The 24,662-nt window shown below is 38.2% G+C and overlaps 1 protein-coding gene across 4 annotated transcripts in view; it reads left to right on the top strand.

Moving 5' to 3' along the window:
- SCAPER (S-phase cyclin A associated protein in the ER) overlaps positions 1 to 24,662 on the top strand; it is a 406,759-nt gene that overhangs the window by 30,025 nt on the left and 352,072 nt on the right. For 2 of the 4 annotated variants that reach the window (XM_072628639.1, XM_072628637.1), the window contains 2 exons: positions 1,537 to 1,654; positions 20,198 to 20,268. Coding sequence is in view for 2 of the 4 variants with exons in the window: in XM_072628637.1 (XP_072484738.1) it covers positions 1,537 to 1,654; positions 20,198 to 20,268 (189 nt within the window). In the remaining 2 variants the exon portion in view is untranslated. Of the gene's footprint in view, positions 1 to 1,536; positions 1,655 to 4,611; positions 4,716 to 20,197; positions 20,269 to 24,662 lie in introns of those variants that run through there. The other 2 variants (XM_072628640.1, XM_072628638.1) reach the window with 2 other exon arrangements.

The raw sequence follows: 24,662 nt of genomic DNA, 5'->3' as shown, positions 1-24,662 counted from the left end.
TTCCTCAAGACCTCAGATGATAGATTAGTAAGATCCTTGTGTCCAGAGGGTGTGTTAGTAGGGTGCAGTTACAGCCAAAGTCTAGTCATTGCTGCTGCAACAAGAGTCATTCTGGAGTAAAAAATACCCACATGGCAAAGCAGAATCAGAGTTTTTGTGAGTCAAATAAAATTTTTTGATGGTAATGTCATGTCAAGTTTCACATTTATTTTTTAAAAAATTTATTTTGTCAGTGGGTTGCTGTGACATGAGGGTTTGGTACATTTTATTTTAAATAGTATTTGTACAACAAATTGTTTGCAATATGTCTACAGTGATTTCAGGTATAAAAGTTAGAGTGGTTTAAATATGAGGCTGTATAATATCATGGAAGAAGTCCTGAATTTAGAGTCAGATTATGAATTCAAACATTGATTCTGCCCTTTATTATTTTTGTGACTTTGGGCTATTCACTGAACCTTTCCAGGCCTCAGTTTCCTTACCTGCAAGTTTGAGGTTATAGATAGAATGACCTATAAGGTCCTTTTCCGTTCTAAATCCCATGATTAATCTATGATAAGACAATGAATAATTAATGATTCCACTAATTTTGTATATATCTAAATAACTCTATATCTATTTACTCTGCATACATACACGAGACACAGTAATGGATTGTGCTCGGCTTTGAGTCAGGAAGACTAGGTTCCAAATTCTACCTCTGACCTATATGTCCATGGACAGATCATTTAGCTGACCTCTTTGTAGCTCAGGCAACTCCCTAGAATTTGTCAGCTAAGTCCTCAACTAGGCATCAATACAGGGGTTTCTAAAGTCTTGGAGTAGTTTTAAGCTGTTCAAGTTTAATAAAGCTATATAAATCTTAATTTAGATAATTATAGCCTAATTTATATATTAATATAGCTTTTAAACTATATGAAGCTTAATTTAAGCTATTACAGCTTAAAACTACTCCAGGATTTTTGAGACATCTTGCTGGGCCAAAATAGATATTAGTAACAAGGAGAAAATTAAAATAAAAATCTAAAGAAGATTATAGGGAAAATATTTAGCATGTTAAAAATACTTCCTTTTTAAGTAGCACTTATTTTTTATATGGAAAAATATAATTCTGCTTAATACCATTACTGATTATATTTACTCAGATCAATTCAAGTATTTATTAAGCATATATGATGGGCAACGGTCTAGGTGCTAAGGAAAGAATGGGAAAATGAAAAACAGCCTTCATGGTGGTTGCTTGCATTCTACTGTTTCTTGGCATGAATTACTTCTGACAACATTTTGTCTGACTTTAGTGTATATGTTCCTGTAAAATAATAAAATGGCATTTCCTTTGAAAAAGTATAACTAAACTTTAAATTAGCTTAGAATGTCTTTTTGCAGAAGGTTGTGAAGCTGGTTAGGAGGAGGACTGACATTAGAAACTGTTTCTTATTTCTTCTGGTTTTCCAATAAAGTTTCATGGTCTGTCTTTTGAGAAAACATGTAGACTGTCAAATGCATCTACTGACCAGAAGTTTTTCTTGTATTTAGGCCTCCTTTCAGCGTTCCAATAGCCATGACAAAGTGAGGAGAATTGTTGCAGAAGAGGGTCGCACTGCGAGAAATCTGATCGCCTGGAGTGTTCCCCTGGAAAATAAAGATGATGACGGTAAGTATCAAAGAAAAAAATGCTAATTTAAAAAGTGTACATTGGAAACGTCCTTTTAATTCTCTAGCACTCAGTCAGTCAAGCACTGATAAAACCCCTGGTCGGTGTCAGACTCTGGGGATACAAAGATAGACATGGACTAGGCCCTGCCTTCAAGGAATTAGCCCCAGTGGGGTAAGACAGGGTGTGTGTATGCTACAGAATACATGTATATATTGGATATTATGATAAGACTTGCAGGCTTGGGGAGAGTCTGGAGAACCCTCCAGTCTGATGTGCTTTAGTGGATCTGTGAAGAAAACCAGGAATTCTTGGAGAAGGAAGGAGGAAGTGCACTCTAGACATGGGGCACAGCCCATTAAAAGTCACCAAGGTTGGAGGTAATGTGTCATTTGTAGAGATGAGCGAGAAAGTTATTGTGACTGGCCCAAAGAATGTGCAAAGGGGAGTGAGACACACATAATAAGGTCAGAAAGGTAACCCAGCTTGTGAAGAACCTTAAATGCCAAACAGTGGGGTTTGTATTTGACTCGAGGTAATAAGGATGCACAAGGAGTTAATGTTTTTTACAATATATTTTATTGACTTTTTCCTACCAACTAAATTCCCTCCTGTATCCCTCGTCCCTGGGGAGCCATCCATTTTTGTAAAGAATTTTTTTTTTTTAAAGAGGAAGAAGAGAAAAAAAATCATCAAAATCAATCACTTACATAAAAAATATATAAATATGCAGTGTTCCATACCTTGAGTCAGATTTATTCTTTGTATTTTTGTGATATTCTTTCTAAAAATTAGTTTTTTTTATTCTGAACTTAAACATCAAAAAGGAGCATTTCTACATATATAATAGTAGACAAAAAGTGGGTCCTGTGTGAAGCCGTGAATCTCCATTTCATATCATTTGCTTTAAAAAATTTATATATCTGTCTCTATATATAATGTACACATGTTATTTTCAAAACTGTTCTGCTTGACTGCTTCCTTTTTTCAACTTCTTTTCTCTTCTGTGCATTAAAAAAAAATGCTACAGTGGGCCCCTTTTATTTCTGGCATTACTATTGTTAAACCCCCTTAGAAACCTCTTCCAAAAGAAAGCACAAGGGAAACAAACTCCCCCTCACCCCCAATAACAAATTAGCATCGCCAAGCAAAATGAAGCCACACAGTGGTCGTGCCCAGAAATGTATGACTCTTTGCCTTGTGTCCCTCACCTATCCTTTAGGAGATGTGTAGTAAGTTTCATCATAGGTCCTCTGAAATACATGATAGGCCATTCTTTGATGTTTCAAAGGCCATTCTTAAATGTTTCAAAGTTTTTTTTTAAATGACCTTATGTTCAATTAATCTCCTGACTCTGCTCACTTCACTCTGTGTTATTTCATAATACCCAGGATTCTCTGAAATTGTTTCTTGCCTTTGTATTACATTCTTACATTCTTTTGTAGTTTCTTACAGCATAATAATATTCCATTACATTCATAAACTACAGTTTGTTCAGCCAGAGAGATTTGAGTTTAAGGCATGGTTCTTAAGGAAGAAAAGGTTTCAGGGATCAAAATTTACATTTCCTTTGGGCAGAACACCCCCTATGTGGACATAGGAAATGGAAAAAAAAGAAAGAGAGAGAAAGAAAGAAAGAAAAGAAAAAAGAAAGGGAAGGGAAGGAAGGAATGGAACGAGAGAGAGCTGTGTTGCCCAGCTGGCCAGTTCCAGGACAAATGGAGATGGCTTTAATGGATCTGGATATTATCTTAGGATGGATGCTATTTAGATCCCTGTGAGCTAATGAGGTAAGAGCGAATGAGAGAGAGGGAGATAGAGAGAAATACAGAGAGGACTAAAGACAGCCCAGGGCAAATTCTTTTGGGACTCCTCTAGTTAGGGGGAGGTGGATGGGTGATGATCCAAAGCAGTCCTCAAAGGAGACTGAGAATGGTCAGACCAGCTGGTGGAGACCCAAGAGGGGAGGGTCACAAAAATCCAGTGTCTCTAGAAGACAGGTGTGACATGGAGTTATCTGTAAAGTCTGTAACTTCATCTGTAAAATGGGGATGATGACAATGACACCTGCCTCCCAGGGTTGTCACGAGGATCAAGTGAGATCACATTTGTAAAGTGCTTAGCATAGTTCCTGTCATGTATAAATATTAGTTACTATTATTATTCCTTAACTCCTAGATTTGAGAAACTAAACTGAGCACAGCCTCTCTCACCAAACTTGAAGGGTATTCAGGACAGGCCAAATACAGATTTGGTGTCTTTTGTCCACGGACTAGCCTAGCTAAGTTTAGAAAGACTTATAAGGGTTGAGGGTTGGCCATTAGGTGATGAGAGAGAGAGATACAGAGACAGAGAGAGAGAGAGAGAGTGTGTGTGTACGTGTGTGTGTGTATGCACATACACATATATATATGCCATAGTAATTATTTCATGAATCACAAACGGGTTGTGATTGATTCAGTAAGCACTTTAGGCACTGCTGTAGGAGCTAGGTTAGAGATACCAGGATCTTCAGAGAGCTTATATTTTATTGGAGAAAAAGGCAAATCAAAATAAACACAGATAAACCGATAATAATGCAAGCATGTGGATGAACTGGGCCTTACTGCCTAAAAATCTTCTGGTGAAATGGAGAACTACCAGGGCTGTGTGTGACCCAAGTATTCTGAGCTGCCCCTCCAGCCTCGGTGCGTGTTCTTCAGACCTCCAGTCCTTCCATTCTTCTTGGTAGCCCTTCCTGTGCCTGACCCTGCTTATAACTGCCTTCTCTCATCTTGTCTCTGTCAGTTAGAGGGGGAGCCCCTGAGGAGCAGGGATCGACTCATTTTTTTGTATCCCCTTTTGTATTCCCAGTGCTTAGCTCACAGGTAGTGAGGACGTTTTCTTTTTTTTTATTCGTTTGTTCATTCTTTTCCTATGTGTTCAGTTGCTCTTCATTCTCCTTTGCTGGATGATAGGATCCCAGGGGTTTGGATTTACAGACAGAAGGGACTTTGGAGGCTAACCGATCTGGCTCCAGCCCTCTCGTTTTGCAGCTGAAGAGCTGAGGTGCAGAGCTTAGGTGAGTTCCCCAAAGTCACCCAGGAAATAAGTAACAGAGCTGGGATTTGAATCCAATTCCTTTGTCTCCAAATCTCGTATTTTTCCCCTCTCTTTTTTTTGATCATTGGTCATATCTAAGTGTGAGTGTGCCCAAGGCCCTGCTATTGGGTCTGTGTCCTGTTGTTGGATTTTGTGGATTCTGTGGGGATGATACATTTAGCACTGGTCTTTCCCGAATCCCAGCTCAGCATGACCAGGTGCTTGTTGGCAGAGGTGTTGTGAGGCTCTGACGACATAATGGAGACAAAGTACTTTGCAAACCTTCAAGTGCTCTATAAATGACCCTTATTGTCATTATTGGCCTCTCATGTGGTGAGGACTTCATTCTCTGACCCTTCTTCTGCCCCCTTGCTGAACTCAAGCAGTGTTTGTAGCATAGTAGAATGTGATGGTACGTAATGGGCTGACAATACACTTTAAGGTTTAATCTGCATTATTAACATTTTTTCTTTCACTTTATTAAGTCTAAACAATCAAAAACCAATAACTGCTCTGTAGCAGTTGTCCATTTCCAAGGTGTAAATGCTCACACTCACCATTGGGCTTTTGCAAGCCCTTGAGAGTTGGTTCCAGCAGCCACAGATGAAATGGATGGTTTGCAGGTATCTGAAACCCAGCCTTTCCAAAACAGATCTCCTCTCTGCCAAACTTCCTGGTTTTTGTCAAGAATGCTGCATTTATTCTCATCACCCAGGTTTTCAATCTTGGAGTCATCTCTGACTGCTCACACTCTCCAATACCTAAACCACTGTTTTCATTGATTCTTTGTCCTCACCCTCTGTCATATCCAACCCCCTCTCCCCATTCCCTTGGCCATCACCCTAGTTCAGACTCTCAGTACCTCTTACCAGTACTGTTGTGATAACTTTCTCTTTAATTTCCATGCTTCAAGGCTCACCCTGTCCAGTCCATCATCCTTACACCTCTCAAAGTGATATTCTTAAAGCATTGGTCTGACCACATTATTCCTCTGTTAATAAATTCCGTGACTCCCTATTACCTCTAGGATCAAATACATATGCCTCTGTTTGGCATTTAAATCCCTTAACAGCCTGGCTTCAATCAACCTTGGCAGCTTTATTATATGTCAGTTCCCGTTATATACTCCACTCCAGTCAGACTGACTTTTTGTATCCTTAGCACTTTGCACGGTACCTAGCACATAGTAGGCCTTAAGAAATGTTTGTTGACCTATTAAGTTGACTTGTGTCTCACATGTAAAATTTCTTCTTCCATCCTTATGTCTCACATAGGTTGTCACATCATGCCTAAAATGCGCTCATTCCTTACACCTGGCTCTGAGAATCCTTAGTTTCCTTCCAGGCTCATCTCAAATGCTGCCATTGACTGGAAGCCTTTCTTGACAACCTCCCCCCATCTTCTGTCTCTCTTTCCAAATGACCTTTATTTGTATGTGTTTAGTTTTTACTTAGGCATATATGTTGTCTCTCCCTGCGGAGTGTAAGCTCCTCGGGGACAGGTGCATTTCATTTTGGTCATTGTAGCCACTGTTATTTACACAGCTTCTGGCACATCATTTCCTTAGATCTGTTTCCTAGCCAGCACTTTTCACTCTTCTCCTTGTGTGATAGAAAATCAGCCAGTTAGCATGGGGCTGTGATTGATGTCTCAGATTGATTTTGCAGGCTCTAGCTGTGGAACCTGCTCATTCTTAGTGAGTGGTGGTAAGAAATTCAGGCCAAAAGTTCTCACACTAGATACTTTGCTTTTGTTGTTGGCTTGGTGGAATAGTGAACGGACAGCCAAATGAAGAGCCAAGAAGATCTCTGTGACCTTGGCTGAGGCATGTAACCATTCAGCCTCGGTTTCCTTCTCTGTAGACTGGAAAGGTTATCGTGAGGATCAGATGGGATAATCTGTGTGATGCACTTTAAAAACCTTAAAGCGGTATATAAATATTTGTCCTTATTTGTGCAGAGCTTTTGAATTTTATATTGTTAAAATGGCCTGTTTTCTCTTTTAAGAATTCTTCTCTTCCTTGTTAAGAAGTTTCCCCTAGTCATTGTTGTAAATTCTTTGATTTTTTTATGATGTAAATTTTTTTGTCAAGTGTCTGTTCAGAAGTTATTGTGGTACATGATGTAAAATGCGTGCCTGAACCCATTTTCTAACATCTTAAACTCAACATGTCAAAAAATAAACAAATCAACTCATTATCTTCACCTTTTCCCAAGTTCTTTTTACTGTTGAGTGACTGTTAACTCTGTTCCCTTTAATGCTAGAGTAGGCTCAGACTACGAGACTTGGCAGAGAGTCCTAGGGAGGAATGGAGGTGGAAACAGCAGCAGCTATGGTCATTTACTGCTAAAGACGTGTGCATCACATGACCTTCTCATCACCAACACTGTTTTCTGTTTACCTCAATGCAATAAAACTTCATGGATGCACCCTCGCAGCAAACACTGGCATCTCATAGATTATGTGATTGTAAAGAGAAGAGACAGACAAGATGTGAGAGTGACAAAGGCAGTGTGTGGTGCAGAGTGCTAGACTGATCATAGGCTTTTCCTTTCCAAGCTAAATATTCGCATTCATCAAAAGTGCCACCCTCAAGGCAAAATGACTACTGGAAGAATCAATATCAACAAATTAGAGCTCTTCTCTGAGTGCAAACAGTTTGTTGCTAACTTGGAGGGAAAAAGACTATTTTATGGAGAACTCACATGGGGCAGGCGGTCACATGATGGTCAGAAGAAGCGATACAGGGACACTCTCAAGAACTTTGGATTTTATTGTGCAACATGGGAGATCCTGGCACAGGACTACTCAGCATGGCTTGCCCACATCAGAAAGGGTACTGTGCTCTTTGAGCAAAGGAGAATTGAGACAGCACAAAGTAAATGTAGGATGCGCAAATTTGGCGTATCCACTCCAAATGTTGCCTGGACTATCTGTGCCCAATCTGTGGTAGAGTATTCCGAGCTCATATTGGTCTGGCTCATATTGGTCTGATCATCCACAGTTGGACACAATGAACTTTGACTTTATCATGGTGATGTCATTTTGGTCCTCTTTGAGAATGAAGGACAACAACCAACTAGCTAACTCTGTTCCTGTCTTTTCAGTCTCTCAGGCTCACAGCCCTCTCTCACTCTTCAGAACCAGTCATTTGTCAAGTCCTGTCCGTTTTTATTTTTTTGAATTTAAATCTTCTCTTCTGACAGGGGCACCCTACTGGAGTCTTGGACTGTTGCAGGAGCCTGCTGGTTGCTCTCCTTGCCTCAGGTTTTTCTCTTTTTCACTCAGCTGTGAAATTGGCCTGTGCATATCCCACACTGCTCTCCACAATACCCTGTTCATTGAGCTCCAGTGGCTCCCCGGCATTCCTAGGATCAAATATAACATCCTCTGCTTGACTTTTCTGACAACCTTACTCTCTTGTACTTACTCTGTGATTGTGACGCTGGCTCCCATGGTGTTCCTCACACACCATGCTCCGTCTCCTGAATCTCAGGATTTTCCCTAGCTGTCCTCTATTCTTGGAACCTTCTCCTTTCTGGTCTCCACCTCCCAGCTTCTCTGGCTTCTATCAAATCCCAGCTATAGTTGGACCTTCTCTAAAGAGGTTTCATAATCCTTAATCTTAATTCCTTCCCTGTGAGACTACTTTCTGCCTCACTTAAACTAAATTCATTTACAAGTCAAGACATTACCCTTCTGGTGTCCTTGGTTGTCTTTGAAAACAAAGAACTAATAATCCCCCCACCATATATCCAAAAAGTAGATGCAGTGTATTTCATTTGTATGGAGCTGTTTGAAGGATATCTCTTCTGTTGGAATGCGAGCTTCTTGAGGGCAGGGACTGTTTTTGCTTTTCTTTGTTTCTTCAGAACCTAGCCGAGGGTTTGGCATACAGTAGGTGCTTAATAAATACTTGCTGACTTGGCTTACTTGCCTTTTCCTAGCAGTTTTTGTTGGCTTCCTCAGTTCTTTTCTGGGTGTGTGTGTGTGTGTGTGTGTGTGTGTGTAGAATTTTTCTACCTCTTCATTCTTTGCAACAGATATTGGAGACTTAAGTTTTAAGCATCTTCATAATTGTCTTTTTGCTTATATTCATCATGAGCATTGTGAGGCAGGATTACCAAGTGTCCTTGAAATAACGTTTCTTATTGTCCCTGAGCCCATGATAAAACTTAACTCTGTAAGCTCTTCTGTTGACCTCCCTAAGGAAAGTCTGAAAATTACTTTTAATTTAATTGCAGTTTTTTTTATATCTTATGGATCAAATGTCATAATATCTTGGAAGTGCTTAACACAGTGCTTAGCACACAGTAGGCTGATTCCCTTCTTCCCCTTCTGGTTCCATTTATGGGAAGAATGTAAGGATGAGCTCCTTTAGTCCTTCTAACTTAAGAACACTGGACAAAGATTTCACTTTCAGGGTTCCAAGTCAAATTAATGCTGATAATATAAAAACTGATGGATTCTTATCATCTTCTTGTTCCTTTTCTCCTTCTCCATCATCATCACTTTGGACACAAGACAGGGCCACGCATGACGCCAATTTTTTTTTTGTTTCATTGCTTGCCTCAATAAATCAACAAACATTTATTTAGTGACTGCTTTGTGCCAGACACTGTACTAAGCACTCTAGAAACAAAGACAAAAGTGAACTTCTCTCAAGAGACTTATTTATATTTTATAGGGAGAAACTATGTCTCTGTGTGTGCACGCATGTGCACATGCACACACACATATATACACATACATAAAATAAGTACCAGGTAATTGCTGAGAGGGTAAAGACTTTTTGTAAAATGTAGCATTTGAATTGAGCTTCGAGGAAACTAGGAATTGTAACAGTTATAGTTGAGGAGGGGATATATTCCAGTCATGGACGGAGCAGCCTGGGCAAAGTTATTGGGATGTCCATTAATTAAAAACACCAAATCATGTGATCATTTCAATAGATGCAGAAAAAGCTATTGACAAAATGTAACACCCATTCCTGTGAAAAATAGCAGAGAGCTTAGAAACAAATGAAACTTTTCTTAAAATAATTAGAATTTATCTAAAACCTAGAGCAAGCATTATCTCTAATGGGAATAAATAACTTTTTAAGTAAGATCATTATTACTATTAAATACTGTACTAGAAATGCTAGCTATAGCAATGAAGAAAAAAATAAAGGCAAAGAAGAGACAAAACTCCTACTTTTGGCACATGATATGATGGTTTACTTTGAGAACCCCAGAAAGTCAACTAAAAAAAATTAATTGAAACAACTTCAGCAAGTTGCAGAATATAAAATAAACTCACACAAGTCATCCACGTTTCTATATATTAAAAACGAAACAGCAGAAAGAGATAGAGAAATTCTATTTAAAATAACAGACCATATATACCTGAAACAGCCTGCCAGGACACACAGAAATTATGAACAGAATTACAAAATACTTTGCACAAATAGATACAGATCTAAACAGTGCAAAAATATTAGTTCCTCATGAGTAGACTGAACCAATGTAATAAAAATACGGTACTGCCTAAGTTTGTTTACTTATTCAGTTCCATACTAATTGAACTGTCAAAGAATAATTTTATAGAACTAGAAAAAATATTAACAAGATTTATCTCAAGGAACAAAAAGTAATATAAAGGGAATCAACAACAACAACAAAATTGGGGGTGAGGGGAGGAAGAGGACTTAATAGTGTGAGGTCTTAAATTATACTACAAAGCTTTAATCGTCAAAACCGTTTGGGGCTGAGTAAGAAAAAGAGAGTTTGGTTAGTGGGTCCAGTTACCTTAGTGTTTAATAAATAAAAAGATTGCAGCTATTGGGGTAACAAAAATTATCAGGAAAATTGGAAAGCAATCTGGCAGAGACTAATTATAGACTAACGCTCACACCATATGCCAAGATAAGGCTGACATTATAAGGAAATTGGTGGAGCATGGAAGAATTTCAGATTTGTGGATAGAGAAAGATTCATGATCAAATAAGAGAGAGGTTCACTGGATTTAAAGTGAATAATTTTAATTATATAAAATTAAAAAGCTTTTGCACAAACCAAATTGATGACTTAAAATGAAAAGAAAAGCAGGATATTGGGAAAAATTCTTAGCAGTATATTTCTTTAATAAGAGCCTTATTTCTAGGGAAACTACATCAAGCTTACAAAAAAAAAAGGTGTTTCCTAATGGATAAATGGTCAAAGGATATCAGTAGGTAGTTTTTAGAGAAGGAAGTCCAAGCTATCAATAGCCAAATGAAAAAATACTCTAAATAACTGATGATTAGAGAAATAAAAATTAAAGCTTCTCTGAGGTACTACCTCAACATTGGTGAAGATGACAAAAATGGAAAATCACAAATGCTAGAGGGCTGTGGGAAAACAGGCACATTAATGTATTGCTGGTGGAGCTGTGAACTGGTCTAACTCTTCTGGAAAGCCATTTGGAACTATACCCAAAAAGCATTCATACTGTGCATACTCATTACTTCTACTAGATTTGTACCCTAAAGGGATCAAAGGAAAAGGGAAAGAAACCATACGGACAAAAATATTTATAGCAGCTCTTTTTGTGGCAGCCAAGACTTGGAAACTGAAGGGGTGTCCATCAATTGGAGAATGGCTGAACAAGTTATGGTATGTGATAGTGGTAGAATACTATTTTGCTTTAAGAAACGCTGAGCAAGATGGTTTCAGAAAAACCTAGAAAGACTTATATGTACTGATGCAAAGTGAAGTGAGCAGAATTAGAAGAACATTGTACACAATAACAGGGATGTTGTACTGCTGATGAGCTGTCAAAGACTGACACAGTGATCCAAGACAGTTCCATAGGACCTATAATGAAAAATAACTCTCCATCTTCAAAGAGAGAGTGGATGAATTCTGAGTTCAAATTGAAGCACATATTCTTCTTCCTTCTCTCTCTCTGTTTTTACATGATTAACCTACTATATATTACTATATATATTTGTAATGGCTTTTATTTCTCTTGGCTTCTCAAAGAATAGGGAAAGGGGAAGGGTAGAGAGATAATTGGGAACTGAAAATAAAATAAATTGAAATTAAACCAGATATTGGGGTGGTAGATGGAATAATGTATGTGAGGAACAGCAAGAAGATTAATGTAACGACCACAGATTGAATGAAGGGGAGTAATGTATAACCCTGGAAAAGACTACAGCAAAATTAAGTTATCACCTAATGGCCAACCTACTGGTTATATCTATTTCCTACTGGCTGCTGTCCTTCAGACTGAATTCCATTATTCCTCCCACAAAACTCATCATCCTGCCAGATTGTATCTTCCTTAATACTCACACCTTCTCAGTATTCTCAGTACCCTCTACCCTTCTGTTTGGAGGGCTGGGCGCCAGAGCAAAGCAATCCCAATGCTTCTGTTTAAAGAGGGCTCCCAGGCCAACCATCTCTTCATTGCCCAACTGGCAATGTTCCTTTGAACTCTATCCATTCACTTCTCCCAAATCCTTTTTAATTTCCTTTTGTGTGTGGTCTTCCCTTATTAGAGTGTAAATTCCTTCAGGGCAGGGGCTGGCTTTCTTTTTCATATTTGTATCCCCACACTTAAAATAGCATCTGGAACATACTAGGTACTTAATAAATGTTTGTTGTCTGAATGATAGGTGATGAGTGTCTACGCATTAGTTAGGTTGGTCCTTGAACAGAAGACTCATTTTATTACCAGGAAGCTCGGTGGTGCAGTGGATAGAGCACCAGTGCAGGAGTCAGGAGGACCTGAGTTCAAATCTCACCCCAGACACTTGACACTCACTAGCTGTGTGACCTTGGGCAAATCACTTACCCCAGTTGCCTCATCCTGGGTCATCTCCAGTCATCCTGATGAATATCTGGTTACTGGATTCAGATGGCTGTGGAGGAGAAGTGAAGCTGGTGACCTGCACAGCCCTCCCTCACTCAAAACAGAGTCAAGTGCAAATCATGTCATCATTTCTCTGATGTCATGGTCTTCTTTGGCAATGAAGGATGAATACACAAAATGCTGCAACTTAACTGGTGCTGAGCTAGCTGGTGTTGGAAAGCAGAGGCCAGGTGGGGTCTTTTTGGGTTTCCCCAAAGTTACCCTGGAGCTACCTTGTTAAGTGTGGGGGAGGGGTGGTCTGGCCACAGGTCTCCTCTGCTGAGCTAGAGCATAGGCAAGCTCAATGGTTGGTGATCCCATCTGTACTAGTGTCTTTCTGATTCCCCTGGGGTGCTGAGGCAAGCCTGGATTCCTGTTATTGGAGGTTGTGGACTTCACCCCTCTGGGGCTGAGAATCTTCCCTCTATTGCTGAGATGGGGCTGTCTGAGACAGCTCTGGTCCTGCACTGGTCCCCTTCGGCAACAGCACAAGGGACCCTCCTTAGCTATCTTCCTAGCTTCATGGGCTGAGAGACTATTTTACCGCTTCTGCTGCTCCCACTTTTCCCGAGTTTTTCCCCTGGGGGGATATTCTCTGGGCTCATCAAGGTCCACATGGGAAGGGAAATAGCAATTACTGATCACTCCGCCATCTTGCCTCCTGGAACTGTAACTCTATAAGAAAGCATTTTCTTAAAGGAATCAAATACCATGAAGATTTGGAGAGGAAGTCAGGTTATTGGAACTTTATTTTTCCTTTCACTTCCATTATATGTATATTTAAATTCAAACGTTATCTCAGGAATGATGTTAAGAAGGATGTCCTTGCTGAGATAAAAGCAGTATTTTTACTTTTTTTAATTTATGAAGTGTATTTTGCAATAAATTTGACTATTTTCTTTTGAAAAAGGTGACTAAATATTAGGTTGGATTTTTTTTAACTTGAATAGTTAAATCTTATTTTATTCTTTTAAAAATATATTTAAGAGATAATTTTATTGGTTATAGTGTTCTGGTCTTAAAGGAAATAAGTCAAGATGAGACTTCAGTATTCATCTGGGTTGGCCTTATCTGTTTTTAGAAAGGCATTTTGGAGCTATGTCCCTCAGGGTAATAGAGAGGAAATAATGTCCCATATCTATACTTTTAACATATTCTACCCCCTTTTCCTATAGTCTTCTTCCCCCTGCTCCCATCTTTATCTTAGTCTTCTTGGTTCAGCTCAGCCATCTTGTTAGCATCTTCCTTGATGTCCCCACTTGTTCTCTGACTATTGCTGTATCTTTTCCCCCCACTTCACTTAAGCTGTTCTCATTTCTGTGCATGTTTTTTGGCTTGGGTTAGACAGTACACCCCTTGGTTGACAGATGTTAGCAAAGAAGGCAAAGAAAGTGGCTGAGCAGGGAAGGGCTAGAGACTGAGTATCTGCAGCCAGTCAACAAGAATTGTTACAGAGCTGGAGGAAACTTCAGAGGCTCTCTGACTCTGCCTCCACATTTGAAAGTGGAGTAACTTGTGTAAGATCACTTATTAAGGCATTATAAGTGGTATCCAAATGACCCTGAGGAATGACTGACTATTCTGGAGCTATCTACTACCAGCATACAGTTCAGAGGTTACGAGACTTATTTGGCCTACTTTCCCCCTTTTTCAAAAAAAAAAATTACCCAGCCCTCCCCTGGGCTTAGGTTGGGTTAACCCTTACTTTTATTCAGTGTTCCCTAGTTACACCCAAGGCTAGTACCACACTATGCCCCATCATTACAGCTCCCACTTTGGGAACCTGTGAATAGTTGTTTGAATACCAAATCTTCATTTCCCTGAAAGACCGTTTTCATACAAGGCAGGCGCTCACTTGTAGGTCAGAAGAAGTGATACAAAGACACTTTCAAGGTCTGTCTAAAGAATTTTGGAGTTGATTGTGAGACATGGGAAACACTGGCACCAGACTGCCCAGTATGGTGTGCCCACGCCCAAGAAGGTGCTGTGCTATCTGAGCAAAGCAGATTTGCAGTAGCTCAAAAGAAATATGAGATGTGTAAGGTTAGAGATGTGTAAGGTTTCCTTCAAATGTTCACATGAACTATTGATGCCTGACCTGTGTTAGAGCCTTCCAAGCTCATGTGATTCTGATTAGCAGTCAGGCACTGTGCTTTGACTGCAATGTAGTGCTGTCATTTTGGTCTTCTTCAAGAATAAAGGAGAGTAGCCAACCCCACAAGACTACGTGTAATCATTTAGAGGGAAACTTAGATCTTTGATGAAATAGAGGACTTCTAAGCATTACTGCTGAAAAGGCCAGAGCTGTGTAGAGACTTGGAAGTTCAAACGCAGGAGTGAAGAGAAACATAAAAAGTTAAATACAAATGAACAAAGAGAAATGATGAAGCTAAGATAAACTGCTTTTATTCTAATATAGGGTGAGGATATATGTGTCCCCTCTGAAACTTATCATCAGGATCACAGAGGGAGTCTAACTAAAAGACTTACATGTGGTTGCTAAAAAGAATGATGGGATGAAAGGGGAAGAAGAATAAACTGGTGGAAGAAGGGAAAAGAAAGGGAGAATTAGCTCACATAATCAGGGTGAACAAATAGACGTAGAGGGGGTGAGGGGAAGTGGCAGACAGTTGAACCTCATGCTTATCTGAATTGTTTGAAGAGGGAAGGACATGCACAAACAGTTGACTATAGAAATATATTCATTCAGTTGGAAAATGGGGTAGGGGGAGAAGGAGGGAAGATAGATTAAGGGAATGATTAATCCTAAGCAGAACACAACCTATGGATTTCTGAAAATACAGCTCTTTATAGTTCTTTTTGAGGTAGCAAAATATGAGAATCTGAGGGGGTACCCATAATTTGGGAAATGGCCGAACGAGTTGTGGAGAATAAATGTGATAGAATGCTATTGTGTTGTAAGAATCGATGAACAGAATGGTTTCAGAGAAATCTGAGAAGACATAGGAACTCATGTAGCATGAAAATCTTGGGAAAAATTTATCCTAAGATAGTCATAGAGTAAAGGTAAACAACTCTGAAAGAATTGAAGAAACTCTCATTTGTATAATGACTACCCATGATTCCAGAGGACTAATGATGACACATTCTGCTTGTCTCCTGATAAAGAGGTGAAGGTCTGAGAATGCAAAATGAGACATATTTAGATACACACGTGTATATATATCTACACACACACGCATAGATTATGTGTGTGTATGTATATACTTGTCTACCTGTTTTTTAGACTTGACCAATATGGAAATTTGCTTTGCTTGACTATACATATTTGTAACAAGGATTTTGTTTTTCCTTACTTCTCAATGAGATGGGAGTGGGGTGAATGTGAGAAGGGAGAAAAGTTGAGAAGTTAGTTTTTTGTTGATTTAAAAAAAAGAATATAACTTAAAAAAAAAAAGAAAATCCAGATATCCTGTGAGAGGCTTAAAGATGTGGCTTTAAAAAAAAACAACAGCACATCTAATAGAATGCAGTCTTTTTGCATGTTTAAAATTAAAAAGAAAATGAGGACAACTTAAAGAAAAAAAATTACTTATTTCTAGGATTTTGGTTAAGTTCGGAAGAAAAATATAAGATATATTAATGTATTTAGGATATATGACTTATAATACTGTTCTCTGACAACCTATCATGGAATCTAGTGCCTCTTCTTATAATTTGATCCCCATTCCCCAAGCAGCATATCTTTCACTATCAAAAATAAGATTAGTAGGTGTTAAAGAGAAGTTTTTCTTTCTGATTTAATTAGAGAGATAGAAAGAGCCATTGGCTGTTTCTGAAAAGGGAGCTTTTAGAGAGAAGATGTTCAAATAAATTTGAGTTGGGAACAAACATAATCTCTGTATCCCATAGGGGAGAATATGTCTCAGATTGAAATACAATATGCCAAGTAGTCTATATTTTATATATTCAGAGTAACCATATATATTTATAGAAATCATTATACCCTCTGCAGTCTGGCTTTTTTACTTTTATCATTAAACTCAATTGCTCCATCCATTGTTAACAGTGATCTCTTAGTTTTTTTTTGGTTTTTTTTTTTTTTTTTGAGGCAGTCAAGGTTAAATGACTTGCCCAGGTTCACACAGCTTAGTAAGTGTCTGAAGTTGAATTTGAACTTGGGTGCTCCTGACTCCAGGGCCAGCACGCTGTCCCCTGTGCCATCTAACTGTCTCCATCTTACTTAGTTTATTCTTATTTCTCATCCTTTTTGGCCCCTCTGTAGCATTTCCCATTGTTGACCATCCTCTGTTTCTGTTTAGGCTCTCCTTTCTGGAGAGACTTTCTGCTTTCTCTCAGTTCTCCTCTTAACCTGTATAATAACTTTTCTCAGTCTTTTTTGCTGGACCAGTATTCATGCCTTGTCCACTGTGGTTGAACCCCAAGGCTCTGTTCTGTGACCTCTTCACTCTCCATTCTCTCACTTTGTGACCTCATTGACTCCCAATGGGATTACATTTATGCAGAAAACTCCCATATCTATATATCCACCCCTAGTCCTTTTTCTGAGCTCTTGTCCAGCACCACCAATCACCAATGGGACATTTTGAATTGGAAATTCAAAAATGTTCCATAGACATGTCACACTCAAAAACAGAACTCCGCCTCTTGTCCTGCCAAATTCATTTCTTTTTCAGCTGTCCCTGTTTCTCTCAAGAATGCTGCCATCTTCCCAGGATCTCAGCCTTGGTGTCCTCTCCTCCTCACATTCATTCAGCCCATCTGTCTAGTTACCACATCTTGTCTATTCTGCTTCCATGGTCTTTAGAGCACATCCCTTCTTTCCATTCACATAGCTGTTGCACAGGTTGATTTCTCTGAAGTTTCAATACGCCTGGGACTTGAACAACACAAAATCTATGTGAGTAAGTCATAGAAACTTTAAAAGAAAAACATGTTTGATGTGGGGAAGCTAGGTAACTCAGGGATAGAGTGCTGGGCCTGGAGTGAGGAAGATGTGAGTTCAAATATGACTTCGGACATTTTACTACCATGTGACCCTGGGCAAGTTGCTTAATCCTGTTTGCCTCAGTTTCCTCATCTGTAAAATGAGCTGGAAAGGGAAATGGCGAAATTCCTGCAGTATCTTTTTCAAGAAAACCCCAAATAGGGTCACAGAGAGTTGGACATGATGAAAATGATTGAAGAACCAGAACAACAACAATAATATATGAACCATGTCACAAAGAATGAACTGTGCTCACACAGCTTCTTCACTTTGACCTCCCCAAAACTCTATTCTTTTATGAATGACTTTATACCTAAATAGTCCTGTCCTTTTAACCAATATCTTTGATGAAATAAGTAGGAAAATCTACAATACTTTCTTTTCGTAATACCTATCCATGAAAAAAGAAAAGTATTAAATCTTTTTTAATTTAACTTTAAATTATGAATTCATTGCTTCTAATGTTTTGTGAATTTGGTGTTTTAGTTGAGTCATGAAATGGCAAATGGGATCTTCAGCCCAATAAGTATTTTTTAAAAAGTTCAGTTGTCTAAAAAAAATATACTCTGTCTCAATCACAAAATGAAAGGGATCTTAGAGGTCATCTATTCAAACTTCCACCCAAAGAAGAAACACCTCTTCCAGTCTTGCCTAAATATAGATATTTAACCCCAGATGAACACTTACAGTGACAGGGAGCTCACTGCCCAATGACCTCAATAGGTGATCCCTTTCATTACTGGATAGATCTTATAGTAAAATAATAATAATAATTTTTTCACCTTATAGTGGAAAAAGGCAGTGGAATAGTGGTTGAAAAGACTGAACTTCTGCCCTGTATCCATATAATTAGTTATATGTCCTTATACAAGTCAATCAATGGAGAGAATGGCTAAGATGGTGGAGTAGTAAGAAGCTGTGCACTCTAGCTGTTCCCTACAACCACTGCACAAATTACGAGCCCTCAGCCTGGTCCCAAGCCTCCATTGGAATAAGCAGGACAGGAAGTCCACACCAAAGGGGAGCCTACAGTTTTGTCCTTCTGACTCTGCAGAGCTTTCTGGCAGCCTGACGGTAACCAAGTCTCATAGCAGTCTATTGGAGCTCCAAATAGGGGTAAACCCACAGTTGTGTTGTCAAAGAAGTCAGATCATGGGGACAGCATTCAGACTTAGCCTTTGAAGATCAGACTGCTTTGAGTGAACTGAAAGTTTGCAGGTCCTCAGCCTGCACTGTCCTTGACATCCTAGAATAATATAGTAGTTAGTATGTTCAGAAAGAAGAAAGCAAAACACATAAGAGGATTAAGATTAAGCATGGCCTAGACATGTCTCCCAGAAGCATGCAGAGCCTGCCCTTAACATGATTCCAAAGTTGGAAAATAAATGTGTAAGAGTGAGCACAAAGGAATGAGAGGAGAGGAAGATGAATGCAGTGAGTGGGGGTAGAGCTGAGGGTAAGGGAGAGGCAGATCTGTTTATCTATCTAGGGATTTTTTTAAACTTGGCTAGTGTGGGAATTTGTTACGCTTTACACATTTGTGATGGGATGTTTTGTTTTTCTTTCTGTTAGTACAGGGAGGCCATGTGGGAAGGAGAAAAGGTCAATATCTGATAACTGAAAACAGTTTTTTCAAAAGACTCAAATGAGATAATGGATATAAAGCACTTTGAAACCCTTAAGTACTATATTATTTCTAGCTATTATTATTAACAACAATAATCCCTTTGTAATAAACCTTAAAGTTTGACCACCCTTGACATTTAACATATCTCTTGATATTCTCTCATCTATTTTTTGCATGTGAGTTTTATTATGTTTTTATCCAGTTGTATAAAGAAAACCCTTAGTATTTTAATTAGCATTGACTATATAAATTATTTGAGGAGTACTATCATTTTTATTATATTAATCTTGCTCATTTTTTTGATTGGTGAATGATCTTCCAATTATTTGCTTTTCTTTATTTCATTCATTGGAGCTTTTAAGATGCCATATATTAGTATATTAATAATATATATTAATCTACCATATGCCCTTATAATAAATTAGTTTCCAGATGTTTGATAGTTGTTGTTATTGTAAATGGTCTTTTAAAATTTTTTTATCTTTGTTTTTAGTGAATAAGGATTCAGATGATTTTTGTTAATTAGTCTTGTATCCTACATCTTTACCAGAAACATCTATTGCCTCCATAATTTATTTTCTTGAGATGACTGGATATTCCAGATATAGTAATTATATTTTAACATCTTATTTTCCAGCATTAATTTCACTCATGCAGGGATTCTTAACTTGAGGTCCATGAATTTGTTTTTAAAATATTTTATAAGTCATATAATTTATATCTTTCTTTGTATTTTATCTAGTTAAGCCATTGTTCTGAGAAAGAAGTCCATGGTTTTCACTAGGCAGCCAAAGAGAGGTCCATAACCCTTTGCACTAATGTATTTTTTCTCTCTTGTTGCAATTTGTAGAATTTCCAAAACTTTAACAAAGAAAAGTGGTATGAAAAGTTTGTTAATGCTGAAAACAGGAGGTTAAGTCTGTGGATGTCTGTGAATGAATTAAAGTGATTTCTGTGTAAGTGACAACCCTTTTTTGTTTTATTGAAGGAAAGTCTAAATGGCAGACTGGTGGAAAATCTAAGCGAACGATTCAGGGCACACAGAAAACTGCTAAACAGGTGTAGTATCAGTATTTCTACTTAATGCTTTCAGCCTACTCCTTAATGTTGTGATATACGGATTTAATCGTTCAGAAATTGCAGATGGCATATTTTGTTTTACTTGCAGGCTTGAATTTTGATTCAGTTAAGTACATTCCATAAAACAGTTCACTGCTTTGATCATTGAGTCTATATATGTGAGTTTTTCTATTCCTCTTCCTTAGTGAAGCAGTTGTGATATGGAAAGACTCCTGGACTAGGAGTCTTGAAACCTGGGTTTTCTTGGTGAATGACTTTGGGCAAGTCACTTCTTCCCTGGTCCTCTGTTTTTTCCTGTGCAAATTGAGACAACTGAATTTTAAGATCCTCTCTATCTGTAATACCCTTTGATTCTAGTTTAACTGTTAGATCTTTTGTTCAAAATGAGTTGATTTAACGTATATGCAAAATACAGAGCTGGATGAATCAAAAGCCAGAATTAAGGTTGCTGGGAGAAATGGCAGCAATATACAGATGATTCCTCTCTATTGATAGATAGTGAAGAAGAATCAAGAAGCCATGAGGGTGAAATTGGAGAGTGTAAAAACTGACTTAAAGCTTAATATCAAAAAACCTAAAATCTTAGCGACTCATCCTGTTATGTTTGGCAAGTAGAAGCAGTGTCAGATATTATATTTTGGGGCTCCAAGAGTGCAGACAGGGACTACAGCCATGAAATTTAAAGATGTTTGCTCTTTGGAAAGAATACTATAGCAAATCTGGACAGCAGACTAAAAAGCAGACATAATATTGCCAACAAAGGTCTGCATGGTTGAAGCTATGGTTTTTCCAGGAGTATTGTGTATCTGTGAGAGTTGGACTATAAGGAAAGTTGAATGCTGCAGAATTGGTACTTTCGAATTATGATGCTGGAGAAGACTTTTGAGGGTCTGTTGGACAGGAAGGAGATTAAATCAGTCAACATTTAAAGAAATTAATTCAGGCTATATTCACTGGAAGGTCCAATGCTGAAGCTGAAGCTTAAATAATTTAGTCATATAATGAGAAGACAGGACTCATTGGAAAGGACTCTGATGTTAGGAAAGGGGATGGCAGAGGATGAGATAGATAGTTTCATGGAAACAAGGAACACAATCTTGAACAGACTCCAAGAGATGATGGAGGACAGAAGAGTCTGGGGTGCTGTGATCCATGGAGTCCTGAATGAACAAAGGCAACAGTGAGGTGGATGGTGTGATTTTTATTGTTCATTTCACAAGGAGTTTTATTTATTTTTTTTTTGGTAGCCTTTGGTTTTGGAATTTTTAAATATGCCAGTGTGCTTGCATAAGATTACTGCTACTAATGACACTAATAATAACAACAGTTCACAGCATTTATGGAGTACTTTATATTTTACAAAGGTTTGTTTTTTTTTAACATGTCATCACAATAACCCTGTGAGGTTGATATCCCCATTTTACAATGAAGAAATTGAGACATGGTGAGGTTCAAGTAACTTGTCCAGGATCACACAGCTAATAAGTGTCTGAAGCAGAATTTGAATTCAGGTCTTTCTGATTTCAACTCCTGTGCTTTTTCCGCTGCTTCACTTAAATGCCCTAGAATATAGATGACTGGTAAAGAAACTGTTGCTGATGTCTTTTGTGGTATTGGGCCCTATGAATTGGCTATACTCAAGTGTTGTACAAACCGGATTGTGGGAAAAAATGTGGCCTGTATTGGGAACAATTAGGAATGGTTCTTTAAATATCTTTGTATGGACAGTACAGGGTATCATACACATTTAATTACATAGACAAATCTCTGCCCCTGTGGAATTTGCCATTTTAGACAAATAGTACACATAATCATACAACAAAAGGTCAGAGGATGAGATTGGTTGGAGAAATGGAATAGGAACATTAAGCCAATACCTGAAGAATTCACATCATATACAAACCAAGGTAAAGTGCATCTGAGGAGGACAACTATGGGTACCTAATGGGGATGAATGAAAACTTGCTGTTGGAGTTACACGTTCCATGAAGGGATGTTGATTGACAGTTACTGGCATTCTGCTTTTCTGTATAGGAAGTATAAAGTAGGATTCCAGGAGCTTTTTAAGTAATGGGAAGAAAAGACTTGCCAGACTGTTTAAGACTGAATATTCTTGGCATATGGACAACGTGGAGTTGAGGTGAGAAAAGGAGTTAAATTGTGTTGTGGTGTGTGAAGGCCATGCAGGTAGGTTCTAAGCCATGTTGTAAAGTACTTTGAAGCACTGGTATTTGATCCACAGTGAGAGGATAAGCTGGGACAGTATAGGACTTTTAAACAGGATGGTCTTATTAAAGTGAGGGGCAAAGATTACAACCTTGGTGGAGATGAAGGATGGATATTTTAGGGGAGAGGGTACCCTCATGAGAGTGGTGTTTGCTATAGTCATAAATCTTAGACCAGGAGTGGGAAACTTGCAGCCTGGAGGTCACATGTAGCTCTCTAGGTCCTCAGGTGCAGCCTTTTGATTGAGTCCAAGTCTTACAAAACAAATTCTTTTATTAAGGGGATTTGTTCTGTGAAGTTTAGATTCAAAGGGCTTCACTCGAGGACCTAGAGCTACATGTGGCCCTATCATAGTCTTGAAGACTCTTGGAGATCATCTAATTCAACCCTTTTATTTTGCATTTGAGGAAACTGAAGGACATGTGATTTTCCCAAGGTCATGCTCCTAGTAATTGGTAGGACCAGGATTAGAAGCCATGATTTGACTTCAGTCTGGTCCAGTCAGAAGGTGACAAAGATATCAGAACAGTGAGAGAGCCATGGACAAATACAAGAAATGCTGTCTAAAAAAAATAATATGTCAATTAATTAGAAATATAGACTAAAGGACAACACTTTGTTGAAATTTCATCTCCAGGTGGCTGAGGTTTGGTGAGGTGATGCATTCTCTGCCGGGACAGGGAGAAGTAGAGGAAAGAAAGCACTCATCTCCAGAGCACAGGATTTTGCTTTGGGTTTGATTTTTTTTTTGGTGGCAATGGTTCTAGTTTCTTTGTAGAAATCAGTAGTGCAATTACCAAAGATTCCCCTGTGGAAAGAGATTGTTTGTAATGGTTTTACAACCATTGGGAAACAACACTGATAGCCTAGGGCTGAAACATGACATTAAAGGGCATAACATCTGTGGGAGATGTTCTTCTGATAACAGACCCAGCTGGCATTGAATACTTCCTTTGCTGGAATAGGGCAAATTTTCATTTGAATTCAGTTTGTAAAGTATCAGTGGAATGATGTGCTGTTGTTTTATATTTAGTGCTGAAATATTAATTTTGAATTTTCCACTTAGATAACTCACTGGTAGTACATACCTTCTTTTGTCTCAGGTGAATTTTGTTTTACCCATTAGTCTATAAAAAATTTCTGAAATTCTGTAAATAGGAGGTAATTTGTATTTATAAAAAAGGAACTTTTACTAGATGACTGAATAATGTTTCATGTATATTTTAGACATGTATTAATACATTTTAAATTCATTATTCAGTTATAATTGTCCATCTAGGGTTCTTGATCTCATTATTCTCATTTTTTTGTTTCTTTCCTCTAGTCATTGTTTTTTACTTATCATGGGAAAAATAGTTTAAGATGAAGTTACCTGTACTGCTTATTCTTAGATTAGTATGAATTCTCAATTTTAAATTAAAGCAAAGAAATACATTTAATGTATGAATTAATAATTGGTATTAGTATTATGGCATTATTATTTCATTTGAGCCTCCCAGTAGCCCTGAGAGGTAGGTACTACATGTATTAATATCTTTATTTCAGAGACAGAGGTCGTGAGCTTTAGAGAAGTTAAGCAGCTTGTCTGTGATCCTATCAGTAAGTGTATGAAGTAGCATTGGAACTTACACCTTTCTGACTCCAAGCCCAGTACTCAACCATCTAGGAATAACATTTGTGCATAGAAATCTGTGCTGTACTTGGCATAGATTTGTGATCTGTGGGTATAACCACACCGATCAGTCACAGCAGATGATTCACTACTTTGTTTTGAGAATGCACCTCTCCACATTTAGCTGAACTAGTCCTTAGATAAGAACCAGTCAGCATCCTGGAAGCATTTCTGCCATGGTAGGAACTTTCAAAGCTTGTATTACACCAGCTGAGCCTTTGAGAATCCAGGGTCACTCTCAGGCACTGAGGAATCTTTGGACTTGTGTTCCATTTAAATGAGGAACCACATGTGTGACTTTTTATTTTCAACTATTGAACCTGACTTGAATATTCACCAAATAATATTTGAAACGAAATATTGAATCATAAAGCTCCCCCTTTTGTTTTATGGCAAGAAACTTTGTTTCAGTTAACATAGATGTAATATGGTGTAAGTTGAAAAGAAGAATGTTTTGTCTAAAAGTGTTTAAATA

The sequence above is a fragment of the Notamacropus eugenii genome, chromosome 1 (assembly GCF_028372415.1).
Source record: "Notamacropus eugenii isolate mMacEug1 chromosome 1, mMacEug1.pri_v2, whole genome shotgun sequence".
In the NCBI taxonomy this organism is placed as follows: Eukaryota; Metazoa; Chordata; class Mammalia; order Diprotodontia; family Macropodidae; genus Notamacropus; species Notamacropus eugenii.
This window is presented reverse-complemented; position numbering and strand designations above follow the sequence as displayed.